General features: G+C 48.9%; 1 protein-coding gene across 1 annotated transcript; it reads right to left on the reverse strand.

Annotated features, from left to right (window-relative positions):
- Window positions 1-10,165: 10,165 nt before the first annotated feature.
- On the reverse strand, window positions 10,166-14,733 carry LOC127326814 (periodic tryptophan protein 2). Its single transcript, XM_051353607.2, has 8 exons — window positions 13,545-14,733; window positions 12,940-13,191; window positions 12,755-12,847; window positions 12,200-12,571; window positions 11,218-11,562; window positions 10,902-11,129; window positions 10,631-10,823; window positions 10,166-10,519 (listed from the first exon to the last, which is right to left on the reverse strand). Exons 1-7 carry the CDS (start codon window positions 14,712-14,714, stop codon window positions 10,656-10,658), a joined length of 2,628 nt encoding a protein of 875 aa, XP_051209567.1. The 5' UTR covers window positions 14,715-14,733; the 3' UTR covers window positions 10,166-10,519; window positions 10,631-10,655.
- Window positions 14,734-15,008: the final 275 nt, after the last annotated feature.

Genomic DNA, 15,008 nt, shown 5'->3' on the forward strand with positions numbered 1-15,008 from the left:
TTTCTATCAACGACTTTACTTGGCACAACAAAACACTAAACTAAGATAAGGAGAGGTTGCTACAGTAGTAAACAACTTCCAAGACACAAAATAAAAACAAAGTACTGTAGGTAAAAACCATGGGTTGTCTCCCATAAGCGCTTTTCTTTAACGCCTTTCAGCTAGGCGCAGAAAGTGTGTATCAAGTATTATCAAGAGAAGGTGTGTCGTTATTATGAGCTCCCCCATCCGTAGTGGCAGTAAGGGCTTTGTCAATTTTAGGCCTATAATAATACTTCTTTGGTTTAGGCACTTTAGAGACATACATAAACTTTTGCTCCTTACCCACATAAGCTTTCTCCTTATATTTAAGAGAAGAAAATGTTGAACCCAAGGTTCCCATAGCCTTTTCAAGTTCGTCAATCCTATTGCTTTGATCGTCATGGACAACGCAAGTTCCTAGGACACTAATTCTTTCATCAATTCCTCCTAAGGATTTATCAAGTTCATCAGTTTTATCAAGTAACATTTCCAATTTAGCTTCAATACTTGGAAAAAATTTCTCTATGGTTTCCAATTTTTTCATAACATCTTCAAGAGAGATTTCAGTTTTAACTTCATCAACAGGAGGTATTCCAAATAGACTCTCAATAATGTAACTAGCTTCTAATGCAGGAGTACTTAGGAAGTTACCTTTTGCGAGACTATCAAGAACATACCTATTCCAGCTAGAGATACCAACATAAAAATTCCTGAGTAAGATAGTGGTGGAGTGTTTCTTAGTGCACCTATTATGGGCATCACTAATTCTATACCAAGCATCTCTTAAACATTCTCCCCCTCGTTGCTTAAACGTACGAACTTCAACTTCAGGATTACTCATTTTAGCAGTAGTGAATAAAGCAAACTAGATAAAGTAAATGCAAGTAACTAATTTTTTTGTGTTTTTGATATAGCAAACAAGATAGCAAATAAAGTAAAACTAGCAACTAATTTTTTTGTATTTTGATTTAGTGCAGCAAACAAAGTAGTAAATAAAACTAAGCAAGACAAAAACAAAGTAAAGAGATTGGGATGTGGAGACTCCCCTTGCAGCGTGTCTTGATCTCCCCGGCAACGGCGCCAGAAAATGTGCTTGATGGCGTGTAACTCACAAGTTCGTTGGGAACCCCAAGAGGAAGGTATGATGCGCACAGCAGCAAGTTTTCCCTCAGAAAGAAACCAAGGTTTATCGAACCAGGAGGAGCCAAGAAGCACGTTGAAGGTTGATGGCGGCGGGATGTAGTGCGGCGCAACACCAGGGATTCCGGCGCCAACGTGGAACCTGCACAACACAACCAAAGTACTTTGCCCCAACGAAAAAGTGAGGTTGTCAATCTCACCGGCTTGCTGTAACAAAGGATTAACCGTATTGTGTGGAAGATGATTGTTTGCAGAAAAACAAGAGAACAAAGATTGCAAGAGATTGTATTTCAAGATAGAGAATTGGACCGGGGTCCACAGTTCACTAGAGGTGTCTCTCCCATAAGATAAACAGCATGTTGGGTGAACAAATTACAGTTGGGCAATTGACAAATAAAGAGGGCATGACCATGCACATACATATTATGATGAGTATAGTGAGATTTAATTGGGCATTACGACAAAGTACATAGACCGCCATCCAGCATGCATCTATGCCTAAAAAGTCCACCTTCAGGTTATCATCCGAACCCCCTCCAGTATTAAGTTGCTAACAACAGACAATTGCATTAAGTATTGCGCGTAATGTAATCAGTAACTACATCCTTGAACATAGCACCAATGTTTTATCCCTAGTGGCAACAGCACATCCACAACCTTAGAACTTTCTGTCAATGTCCCAGATATCAATGGAGGCATGAACCCACTATCGAGCATAAATACTCCCTCTTGGAGTTACAAGCATCTACTTGGCCAGAGCATCTACTAGTAACGGAGAGCATGCAAGATCATAAACAACACATAGACATAACTTTGATAATCAACATAACAAGTATTCTCTATTCATCGGATCCCAACAAACGCAACATATAGAATTACAGATAGATGATCTTGATCATGTTAGGCAGCTCACAAGATCCGATAATGAAGCACAATGGGGAGAAGACAACCATCTAGCTACTGCTATGGACCCATAGTCCAGGGGTAGACTACTCACACATCACTCCGGAGGCGACCATGGCGGCGTAGAGTCCTCCGGGAGATGATTCCCCTCTCCGGCAGGGTGCCGGAGGCGATCTCCTGGATCCCCCGAGATGGGATCGGCGGCGGCGTCTCTGGAAGGTTTTCCGTATCGTGGCTCTCGGTACTGGGGGTTTCGCGACGGAGGCTTTAAGTAGGCGGAAGGGCAGGTCAGGGGGCCACACGAGGGCCCCACACTACAGGTCGGCGCGGCCAAGGGGTAGGCCGCGCCGCCCTAGGGTGTGGGCGCCTCGTGGCCCCACTTCGTCTCCTCTTCGGTCTTCTGGAAGCTTCGTGGCAAAATAGGACCCTGGGCGTTGATTTCGTCCAATTCCGAGAATATTTCGTTACTAGGATTTCTGAAACCAAAAACAGCAGAAAAACAAAGAATCGGCACTTCGGCATCTTGTTAATAGGTTAGTTCCAGAAAATGCACGAATATGACATAAAGTGTGCATAAAACATGTAGGTAACATCAATAATGTGGCATGGAACATAAGAAATTATCGATACGTCGGAGACGTATCAGGCCCAGATTTGGCGGCATCACCTCCGGCCATTCTGCTAGGCTATTTGTCTCGTCAGTGATTCCACGGCAGTGATGAGCTCGACCAGCGGCGGCGCTTCATCGACAACGATTTGGTGTTGTCCCGGGGCATCGCGGTGGTGGTGCTCCCCTATCCGGGTGGACAGTGGAGTGATGCGGCAGCGGTGCCGCTCATGGCGGAGGACGGCAGTGCATGGCGGTGGGGTACTGACGGTAATGGCATGGTGGGATGGCACCGAGCTGCAGGGAGACAACAACGACAACCTTGGTGCAGCAGCGCGGCGGCGAGGCTAATTGGGGCCTAGTTTGGGGCCTGATTGGCCCTGCTGCTTCGTCCGGACAGCGACCATCTTGGGCAAAGGAGGCAGTTCCCCTACCTTTAGTTGTTGTGTGGCCAGCTGGTTGTAGGTTCTAGTGCTAAACTATCTCGCAAGATATATCGGCCTTATGATGTGTTGTTGGTTGTGTGATGGGCTCGAGTTCGAGGATGACGTGGCGACGACCTCGGAAGGTGGACCGTGTAGGTTGTCTTTTCGGCGGGCAACACAGCAGTGGTGACGGTTGGCTTCTTTGGTCACTTGGGTGGCGATGAGCAGGTGATGAGAGCCCCTGGTGATGGCGGTGTGTTGTATTGACATCTCCCAAATCACACGTTGAAGGACAGGCTCGGGGACAGAGGGTGTTCCGCTTGCGGCCGTGTGTGAAGGTTTTCACGAGCGAAAGCTCTGTGTTTCGACGCTAACGGCGGCGATGCCTGCGGGTACCGTCCCATCTTGGGGGGCGCCGTTGTTGGTACCTTCTTCCCATTAGGGCTCCGGGTGAAGACCCTCGACCTTGATCGCGATGACGGCAAAGTGGTGCGTCGTTACCCTCTTGGGAATGTCATCATGGAGCTATTTCCCCGCAAACATATTTCGGTGTCATCCGTTGATCAATTCGACCCTCAACATCACCATCTTCATCATCAACTAAATCTAGTGGACCAGCATCAGTCATATTTTCAAGTTCGGAAAATCAAGAACCCCATCCAATGAAAGATTGTGGAGTGATCCGGAATCTACGCAACAGCACCTGCAGAGATGGCATCGGCCGTGGGCTTGGTATCAGTTTTCCCGGGTTCGATCATGTCCAGCCCTCCACCGAGTTCTTCGCACCCACCGCCGCTGCAATCCGACGTCCCCGCCGTTCTCTCCCTGGCGGAGATCACCGCAGCCCTCCGCGATCTCTCCACCGCGGTCCACGAGATCTACCTCTACTTGGCTGGCCCCTACGGGCCTCCGCCGGCGGCGGCGCTACTGCCATGGCAGCCGACGCACCAGGCGGCCTCTGCCGCGATCGCCGGGCCGCTGCAGCCGACGCTGTTGCTGTCGTCGCCGCCACCCGACGCCGGGCTGCTGCAGTCCCCGCTGCCGCTGTCCACCATCTCCTCGGCGCCGGGGGTCCCTCTTCTCCAGCAGCCGGCCGCCTTCTTCCCCACCGGGACGCTGCAGCAGCAGCAGCAGCTGCTGCCGCCGCCACCAACGCTGCCGCTGCAGCTGCTGTCCTCACCGCCGCTATTCCTGCCGTTCGGTGGGCTGCAGCAGCGGCTGCTGCCGCCACCGACGCCGTCCCTGCCTTTCGGCGGTGTGGGAGCGACCTTGGCCCCGGGCTCTACATCGACACCGCCCGGGATGCCCTTCCACCATGTCCGTTTCCCTCCGTCGCCGTCACCGCTTCCGACTTGGATCGCTATCCGCCACGTGTCGGCGGTGAGGCTGCAGGCTGCTGCGCGCGGCCTCCTAGTGCGTCGGCGTGTGCGGGAGATGCGTGATCTGCAGCTGCAGCTCCTCCAAGTTGCACTTCGTTGCGCAACAGACCTCGATCTCGTTCGCTGCGTCGGGGATCTTGGTCGTGCGGTTTCCCCCACGGGCGGCGGACATGTTGTTTTTCCCGCGGGCAGCGACCTCAAAGTCTGCGCCATCGATAGTCATCCGGCGGGGAGAAGGCATGGTGTCACCGACAGGAGCGCACCGCGTAGCACCACTGCATTCCGCCGCCGCCCGCCGCGCGGGCTCCTTTTGTCCCGCTGGTTTCCATGGGATCCAGGTGGCTGTACAGGTGCACGTCCGATGGGCGAATGGTGTCCACTTTATTTTCAGGGGTCAACAATAAAGCGTCCCAGTCTATTTCAGGTTGAGAGTAATAAAACAAGCCGAGATGTAAAAGGCTCGTTTTTAGGTGTTAGGGTTGTGTTGCGTCGAGTCATGGTTTGTTTCGGTTGCAGCTCGAGAACGAGCTGCATGTCCAGGTGGGGTGTAGTGTTAGAGTACGTCATGGGCCTGGGCCCGTTAGTCTTATGGTTTGCTTAGGTGTCAAGTAAGCCTTGCTTGGGAGTCAAGTAAACCTCTCTATATATGGAGAGGAGATGTATCAATCTAATCAAGCAAGAATTAAGAAGGAAATCCCTTCCCTCTTGCCTGGCCGTGGGCAAAAGGCCCCCGGCCGGCCTTCTCGCGCCCTCGCAGCCCTCTCTCTCCCTCCCAAACCCTAGCAGCCACATAACAGAATAACTTTGACCCTTTAAATGTTGACAAAAAGCGTTCTTACAAAGTTACTATCATGTCAATCGCTTAAGATAATGTCAACGGCCCGTAAAGCATACACACAGATTAGCTGGGAGCAAATATAGTGACCATTAATGAGAGTCAGGTTCAAACAATTCCAGGATTGTAAATATTACCATGAAGCAGAGAGCAACATTCAGGTGTGGTTAGCTAGTAAAGTCTTTTTAGTTTTTAAGTTAAGTTAGTGACGCTACCAGGAAAATATTTCTGGTAAAAAAGTCGGAAAATGCAGATAGCAACAAGTAACAGACATTCTTTAACGAAACCAAAGTAATTGATAACAGAATAACGTCCTAATCTATACAATTCAAAATTTAGCAAAAGAATTGCCTGCATCCTACTCCGTCCGTCCATAAATAAAGTGCACTTTTAGCTTTTTTAAAATTAAACTATAAATTTTATTAAAAAAGCGTAAACCTTGGTACAAATTGTATCTATAATGTTGGTCGACTTTTTAAGAAGTTTGACTTAGTACAAAAGCTAGAAGTAGCATTATATTTGTTGATCGAGGTAGCAGTAGATAGCAGCTAACACATAATAGAACTAAACTTCAACCGGGAAAAACCATGCCGGAAATTGGTGGCTTCCATAAGCTATGTTCCAAGGTATGTTTAGCCTCCTGGACGCTGCTGACGGTGGTATCAACGGCATGGTGGTTTTGTCTGCCACGCTGTACACGCCGGAGTTGTAAAGGGGATTTGCATGCTTGAGGACGAAGTGGATACAATCTCCCCGTGGTCCATCACCATCTTGTGCAGCACGGACTGACTTGGAGCACGCCGTGCTCACGAAGAGCGCCCAGCCGTCGAGGTTATCGACCTTCTTCCAAAGGCCCAGACGGGGACCGCCGCTAAGGTCCGCCTCAAACATGTCAAACCGACAATCCAAGCGGCCGTGGAAAGTTCCACGTCTCCTCACCAGCAGCAGCTTGCCATTGGATTCCACTAGATACCGCTCGAGGATCTCCCCGTGTACCTTTTCATCACGTTCAAAGTTGTCGAAAAGATCCCGTACATACATCTTCGGTAGGTTAGGCGGGCTGATCCATGTGGTGTAGGGTTTCACTTGGCGTTCAACCCCGGATCCGGATGGCGTCGTCTGCGTGTCAAGGTCGAGGCAGCCATCGCTGACGCTGAGATCAATGGCGACAAGATCTTCGTATTTCGAGAGGTGCGCATACATCTTTCCTTGAAAGAAGGCGATATCGACGATGGTGGGCATCTCCCGCGTCACAATGCACGAGTTGATCTGGCCGGCCGGTCGGCACGTAGAGATGAAGACTCTGGATTTCGAGCAGTCGCTCAGTAGAACGGCCACAAGGGGTTGATGGTTCGGCGTCGGCGGCGAGGATGACATCACCACCTTCTTGATCTCCATACTAAGATACATGTACTCCGTCCACTTGAGCAGCTTGTCGTTGCATTGATTTATGTAGACTCCATGAGAGCGGCCAGCTCGGGGAGAGGCGTCGCCGCGCCGGAGAATCCGTTGACCACGGAACACCGCACGCCGGTGTGGTGGATGAAGAACATATTATCGCCGGCGCTGTAGCAGCCGTGTCTTGGCATACGCAGACGGTGCATCTTCTTGTTGGCGACATCCAAGGCGGTGCCGTCCGGGAGGGCAAGCCAGGGGAGCTGCGGCGGGGCCGAGGGCAGAAGCTTGGAGCCCGTCCGCCAGGGGCGGCACACGGCGCGGAAGCGGGTGCGGTCGGCCAGGGACGGGAGGCGGGACAGCACGTCGCCCAGGATATCCAGCGCCAGGTCCGGCCAGGCGCGTGGACGTTTCGCCGACGCCGCCATCACGCAACTTGGAGATATCGATGAGATGAGTCCACAAGAGCAAAGTTTTTAAGCTGTACGTGGAACCTCGGAGTCGAACATGTATTCGAGTTTGGATCGGCTTTTTGTGTCTAGGCCCTGTTTCTATTTCGCACGCGCAGCGAGTTAAAGGGATTGCCACCGTATCGAGTTAATTTTTTTTTTTGTATTAGGAGTACATATTATCGAATTATTATCGATATCACAACTGACATATCCCATTATTATATGCAAAATATAGGCTCCAAAAGATAGTACTACTTCCTCCGTTTCAATGTGGAGACTGGAGAGGGCGTAAGCTCTTTGTGGGCTCGTCGATTAAGCTATGGTTGCACCGGAAAATAGGCTTACCCTTCAATAATCTCCACTCTCTATAATTCCCTCTCTAATTAATTTACTGCGCCATGTTTCCTCGTTTCGTTTCTCTAACTGCCATGCGCGTGCCGTTCCTCTAGGGCGTGTTTGGTAGGCTGCATCCTCATTAGCTCGCATCGACCGGTAATTTTCGGCCCGTTTAGATGACTGCAGTCCAGTGCGTTGTTGCATGAACTGGGTTTTAAAGCACCCCTGGGACAGGTCCTGGAGGAACGCCCGGAATGACAGTTTCTCCGGGGCCAGGCCCGTTGCGGCCAGAAGTTTGCACGCGTGGAGAAGGGAGGCGGAGACGCCGCGTCCCTTCGGAAACACGCGTCATAACTAGGCTCACCGCTCCCCTCTCCTTCCTCTCAATCACGAACGCACTCTCACCTCCCCCAAACTGTCACATCACCCGGCGGTTCCCCTCCCGCCGCCCAATCCGCGGCACCGCCGCACGGAGGAGCACCGCTACCGGAGGAGGAGACCTCGGCGAGCATCATCGGGAAATCGGTCGCAACCTGCTCCACAGTCTTCGTCGGCATCTCGAGTTCGCCCGCGACCTCGAGCTCGTCCTCGGCCGGAAGAATGGCGGTAACAATCTCTCCTTCTCACCTTCGTACTCATTCTATCATAACAAGCCATTGTCGGTTATTTGCGATGACATGCAGATTGGATCTGGTAGGGTTTCTGGTAGGATAGCGGTCGGATTGACGTTTCCAAGGTGTTCATCCCCATTTCTTGATGTTCTTGTCCAGTTCTTGCTTTTGACGGTCTCGATTAGCTTAGATCTGAAACTAGTATCAGATTGCGGTAGATCCTTCCTAGATCGAGCTTTGGATTGGCGAAACTGGCAGATTTTACGGTGCATGCAAAGAGGGGAAGGGTTTTTTGTGCTGGGGTTTAGCATGTTGAGATTGCTGTGTGGAATCAGTCGCGGTAGTTTGTTGTAGATTGTGTAGTTTCTGATTGAACTAGGCCGATGATTGTAACCGGTAATCGTAGTGTGAGGAGATGTTTGATCAGAACCTATGTCATGACTGAACATCACCACGCCATTTGTTCAGGTCAAACATCTCCTCCATATGTGCTCATTCTATGAGGCATATGCTACCTTGCTTTCCATGTTTGTGTACTGCATTGGCCAATGATTCAACAATGGCACACTGAAAGGCAAGGTGCTGCCCTCAAACTTAGTCATGTGTGCCATATGACTTGCACACTAGACTTAGTTTGCGGATAGTCCCTTTGCCTTCCTTGTTTGTTTGTGTACTGCATTGGCCAATGATTCAACAATGGCACACTGGAAGGCAAGGTGCTGCCCTCAAACTTAGTCGTGGGTGTGTGATATGTTGCACACAAGACTTAGTTTGAGGGCAGTCCCTTGAGCTGCCGTGTGATCCAATGTATGAGGCATCACATGTTTTCAATGTTCGTTTTCATCTATATACTTGTGAGCAGACATGCTTCTAATGCCATGTGTTCTTCTCGCAGACTGAGAAGCTCAACCTTGGGTCACCTCAGACCCCCGATGAGGGACCGTCCAAGAAGCGAAGGGCAGCTAACGTCGGACACTTCCAGCCGGACATAGCGCCGGACCAGTTCCTGCACATCGTCTTCAAGCCAACCTTCAACCGGTTACGGATCCCTCGTGATTTCGTCAGGTGGTTCGGAGAAGTCCCTTCGAACATCATCGTCACCGCCAACACAGGCTGCTACTGGAGGATGACTACGGTGAGAGAAGGCGATGACGTATACATCGACCAGGGGTGGGCGGCCTTCGCCGTTGCTCATCAGCTGCAGATAGGCCAGTTCCTCGTCTTCAAGAAGGTGTCCACCTTCCAGTACAATGTGGTCATCTTCGACTACACATGCACTGAGGTGATGACCATGTGCGGTTACCATGGCGACGCGACCAGGTGTGTCGTCTTCCAAAGCCATGTCTGAAGCTCCTGGTCTGTGTGTACTTGTTGTTCCAATCGCCTATTCAACTATGTGTGTCCTGAACTATGATCGTCCTGTGTCCTGAACTATGATCCTCACGTGTACCGAACTATGAAGGTGTTTGAACTTTTATCACTGCTTACTTTGTCAACTGTGTTCTTCCTTGTGCTGTTCGTCGCTGGTAACCTCACCACCAAGGTAAGAGGTAAGCAAAAGCAGTTTCTGGGTTGCAACCAAATAACAGGGGCGCCGTTCTGGGCTACAAGGAGGCCTGAAAACCAACCTATCAAACGTGCAGAGCCCAAATCTCCACGGGGCCTAAAATATTCTATGCAAGCCACCGAACGAACAACGAGACTTTTATGACCCATGGCACGTCTGCGACGCGCAAGTAACTCCTTCCCGCGGTGATGCAGAAAACTGATGCAGGCTACCAAACGCGCCCCTAACTGCTCGTGTATTACTCTCCTCCATGCATGACCCAATCAGCCAGCGTCATTGCAGCTGGGAATCAGATGGGGAGAGGATTATATCAGTTGGAGGAGTAAATTGCAGCTGGGAAGACCAATAATAAAACGCTGCATGCAGTAACTCCTCCCGATATTTTAGGTCGACATAAATGGCCTAGAGGAGTATTTTGGAGAGAAATAGGTGAAACCTCACCAAAAATTGAAAAAAAAAATGCACCCTAACCATAGGAACGGACAGAGTATACATAACACATAGAACCAGTATCTCTTCTCGCTTGTAACAAAATTGGGTCACACAGTTTTACACAAAGGTACACGTCCCCAATTCTGGTCTAAGAGACGATCCTTCCTCCGCACAAAAATATAAGTTCCTGGCCTGTCACAAGAGGCTTCAGCTGGTTCTTCAAACAACAAAAGGGTTCAGCTCAACTTCAGTCTGAGAATCAACCGTATTTCTTGGACAACATAGACGGTAGGCCTAGTACTGCAGCCACTGCCCAAGCACATCAAGCAAGAGTGCCGATCCAGCTGAAGAAGGGTTTGGCAGACAAAACTCAGCCCCTGATTTGCTCAAAGATCATGTTGGTGATATAACATCCACTGCAGGAGCACATCAAAGATCTGTGTCAGTTCCTGTTTTCAAGAATTGAGGAACACATTCATAAGATGTGTTTTGAACAATTGCAAGAGAAATATCAGCTAAATACTCACAAAGACATTACATGCCAACCATGGCCTACTTTGTACCAGCAGCACACAGATATTTCAGCATGTACTCATTGGAGGAACAAGTGTCTGCCAAATCCTGATGTATTTTTGTTATCGACTTCTGCAACGACTTGAGAGCAGGAAGCAACGTCCTGGAGTTTTGCTGAATGTAGGTTCCGTCAACCTTGCATAGCTCCTGTAAACAAAATATTAGAATAAGATAAAGTCCGGTGCATCAGCATCAACAACAAAGAGAAATAAAAGAGAATAGTACCTGAGCCCAGAGAAGGATAAATTCCAGATGTGGACAGCTTTCCAGAAGGTCAGCGAATGCATCGATCAATCTCTGAAGATACTTGAAGGGTACCGATGAACAGATTGCTCGTACATTGGATGGATCCACAGCAAATACACATTTCTTAATCAACGAGTCCTCATTCAGCCGGAGGCTTAGTAAAAGGGCTCTCTGCTGCTGGTTTTCTGCAAGAGCTTCCTCCACTTTCTGTAGGAACACAAAGCACAGAAATTCATTACTAACAAGCAGTGTTACAAGACAACAAGTCTCACACAAGAACATTAATTAAAAATACCTCAGGAGTAACATCAATGTCAAGATCTGTTGGGTCAAAAATGAATGATTCATCAACAGAGTACAGCAGAACACCATCAGTGGTCGCTGCAGCAAAAGATCTTCCTGTTGGAGCAAACTTCACACATTTCGTCCGAGCCAAGGGTCTTCCACGATTTGCCATTGATCCAGGTAAACCATGTCCCATGTTACCTCTTGTTTGTTGATCAATTCCATCCTCAACATCACTATCTTCGTCATCAATTAGATCTAGTGGACCAGCATCAGTCATATTTTTCGAGTTCAGAAAATCAAGAACCCCATCCAATGAAAGATTGCGAGTGATCTGGAATCTCCGCAACAGCACCTGCAGAGATGGCATTGGCAAATACAGAAGACAGTGAATAACTTTGACCAAAGCTGACAAAAAGTGTTCTTACAAAGTTTCTATCATGTCAATCAATTAAGATAATGTCAAAGGCTACCTAAAGCATACACAGCTTAGATGTTACCATGACGCAGAGAGCAACATTCAGATGTGGTTAGCTAGTGAACTTTTAAAGTTTGTGAAAACGCAGACATCCGTTAGCAACTATTACTCCCACAGTCCCAATGGAGGTGGCGCCCTTGTTTTACGTGTCCAAACTTTGACCACTAATATTATCAGTTAAACATTTGTTGGTCATTACAAAAATTATATCATTAAAAACTTTACTCAAATATGAATTCAGTGGTATAATAACATGCATAACATATAATTCATATTTGGTTGGTCAAATCAATGATCAAACTTAAATCTCGAAAAACGTGCATGTCACCTCCATTGGGACAGACAGAGTAAGACTTTGTTACGAAACTGAAGTAATTGATGACAGAATAACGAGATTGTGTAAAGTGCGGATACAAGGTAAAATGGAGGCACCTCTAAGATAGTTACAAGAAAAGAAAATGAGGAATATGTTTATGCTACAAAGTTGTTTCATAACAAAGAAAGATTTTCTTACCTGTTCTCCAATATCGTACATGCATATATATTTGCTGTTTCCTCCAGCAAGAATATAGCTGCCATCAGCAGAATAGCACAGCGTCGTGAAGTACTTCCCTATACTTGTGTTAGCTGCAGATCTTCTATCAGTCATGAGGCGCCCGCCAGAAATATCCCTGCGACCTTCAATTGTATACATCAACAACCCATCAAAAGGATCCCAAAAATTGATTAGGCCATCTAGCGTGCTGCACGCGATCTGTCTTCCATCAGGACGATAAGCCAAAGTAAGAACATCATGTGAGTGCTGAAAAGTTTCCACAGCTCCCTTGCTTTCAAATACATCCCAAAGACGAACAGTCTTGTCCCACGACGATGAAGCCAAAATAGCCTACAAACCAAAGCCAGTTACTGCTTCAGTGGATTTACAAAAACATATGGAACCAATAGTAGAGCAGATTCAGCAAAAAGTTCTTGCTCGTACTAATGAAGTCAATTTGTTTCAGAAACAAATTATAGCTCTAACCTCTAACTAGCAGGAATTGGGAAAAAACAGAGCAAAACATAAACTTACACTGATTGGTGAAAACATTAGACCATGAACTGGTCCTTGGTGGCCACTGAGTACATCCAACAAACGACCAGTCTTCATTGACCAAACATATATCTGCATGAACAATATTTGGGTAGTCAGGGAACTAGAAGTTGAGTGTAGCCGACAAAAGAATCGAGAGAGAAATGCTGTTTGCATACACACACCTCAAATGAATCAAGTGTTCCAGCACATATTATTTCACCACTCTGATCTGCTGTTAAAGAAACAAATTGTCTAGGCGAAGGGGTCGTAAATGTTTTGAAGTTCCGATAACGGAACAAATCCCACGCTCGAATAGTCCCATCGAGGGAGGCACTAAGAAGAGAATGGTTATTGGCCATAAAATGAACTGCAGTAACAGCATTTGTATGCTCGGAAAATGTTATGAAGCAGAACCCAGTGGAAGCCGTCCAGACCTGCAACCCATCAGTTCATGTGTATCAGAACTTGCAGCACAGGATACTGATACTTAACACAACATGGTTTTGAACACTGGAATAAGTTGTGATAGCTATCATTTCTGGTTTTCAACGGACATCAATTCAAATGAATAAGAATGATGTGAGTAGTAGTTTTAATAGGCAGAGCAAGTCAATTACATTATTGGTTAGCATTTTCATCAGATTATTCTCAAGCTACTTTATAAAGCACCGAACTGGTACTATCATTCAAATTCCTTCAACGCCATAGCAAACAAGTAAATTTCCCAAGGCACTAGCAGAAAGAGGACATGATTGAGCTTGAAAATGAAATTACATAGAACACGCACCTTGACTTTGTTATCATCAGCTCCAGTGGCAATCAACTGAGAATCTGGTGAGTATGCAATGCAGTTGACATCAAAGTAGTGGCCCTGCTGCTTCAAAATGTAGCTCTCCGACCGCCACTCCCACACCAGCAGCTGCCCGAGTTTGGCACACCCAAAAACCAGCCAGTTCCCCAAGCTGTTGAAAATGGCAGTAGTGATCTTCTCCCTTGATATTGACAGCAGGTGGTGGCACACAAAGTCGGGCATCTGGTAGAGCCCGAACACTCCGTTAGAGAACCCAACCACCACCATGTCAAGCTCCCGGTGGTAATCGCAAGCGGTTAACTTGGCCGGTGACTGCATGAAGAAGTCCTTTTTCTGCAGCTCCCACTTTGCCAAATGCAGTGGAGTGGTGCTCGGCTCTTCTCCAGAACTCTTCCTCTTCTTGCTGCCATTATTCAATTCTGGCTGTTCCGAATCCTGCTCGGGTGTTCCGGGTGAAGGTGGAGAAGTGGCATCGTCGCCTTCTACCAATTTCCATGTGAAGATAGCTCCATCCTTTGAAACAGTGTAGACCCCGTGGACTGTGCCAGTCTTGTTATCGGTGGCGAAGAAGGCGCCGATTACGGGTGCGCGGTGGCCGAGGAAGAGGAAGGGCTTGTTCCCGAGGCCCCTCTTGACGGGCAGGAGGCGGGCGGTGAGGTCCTTGCAGGAGGCGAGGAGGAAGGCGGAGTCGGGGGACCAGTCGAAGGAGGTGACGCCGGCGGCGAAGCCGGGGAAGGTGCGGAGGAGGTGGAAGGGGAAGAACTCCTTGCGGAAGTTGGGCGAGCGCCAGATCTGGACGAGCTTGCCGACGGCGACGGCGATGAGCTGCCCGTCGGGGCTGAAGCGGGCGGCGGAGGGGGCCTCCTTGAAGGAGATGCGGTGGAGGACGGCGCGGCGGCTGAGGTTGGCGTAGAGCGCGCGGCCCCTGTCGTCGGAGGCGAGGAGGAAGTCCCCCGAGGGGGAGGTGGCGAGGCGGGTGATGTTGGAGGAGGACTCGAAGGGGAGGGTGAGGGAGGAGGAGGCGGCGAGGTCGGTGGTCGCGACGCGGTTGCCGACCGCGGAGAGGAGCACGGAGGAGTCCCCGGCGAAGACGGCGTCGCCGCCGCGGTACGGCGCCCCCAGGAGGTTGTGGAAGCGATAGTTCATGGCGGGCGGGCGGGCGGGATTGGGGGCTAGGGTTTTGGGGGAGGAGGAAGGAGGCTGTTGGGTAGTTAACGAGAGGGTTTTACTCCAGTGCTGGTCCTGGTTGTGGTTCGAAATCCTCATGGGCCGAATGGTTTGGTTGCTCAGCGACAGGGTAACGGGCTCGGCTAAGCAGCTGAAATCCACGATCGAGCTAGAGACATTTATTTACCTTTGCTATAAAAATAAAAAAAGCTAGAGACATTTACCTCGAAATATCTTCGTTCAGAAAGTTACATAAGATATAATTTTCAGTTT

The sequence above is a fragment of the Lolium perenne genome, chromosome 1 (genome assembly GCF_019359855.2).
Source record: "Lolium perenne isolate Kyuss_39 chromosome 1, Kyuss_2.0, whole genome shotgun sequence".
Taxonomy (NCBI): Eukaryota; Viridiplantae; Streptophyta; class Magnoliopsida; order Poales; family Poaceae; genus Lolium; species Lolium perenne.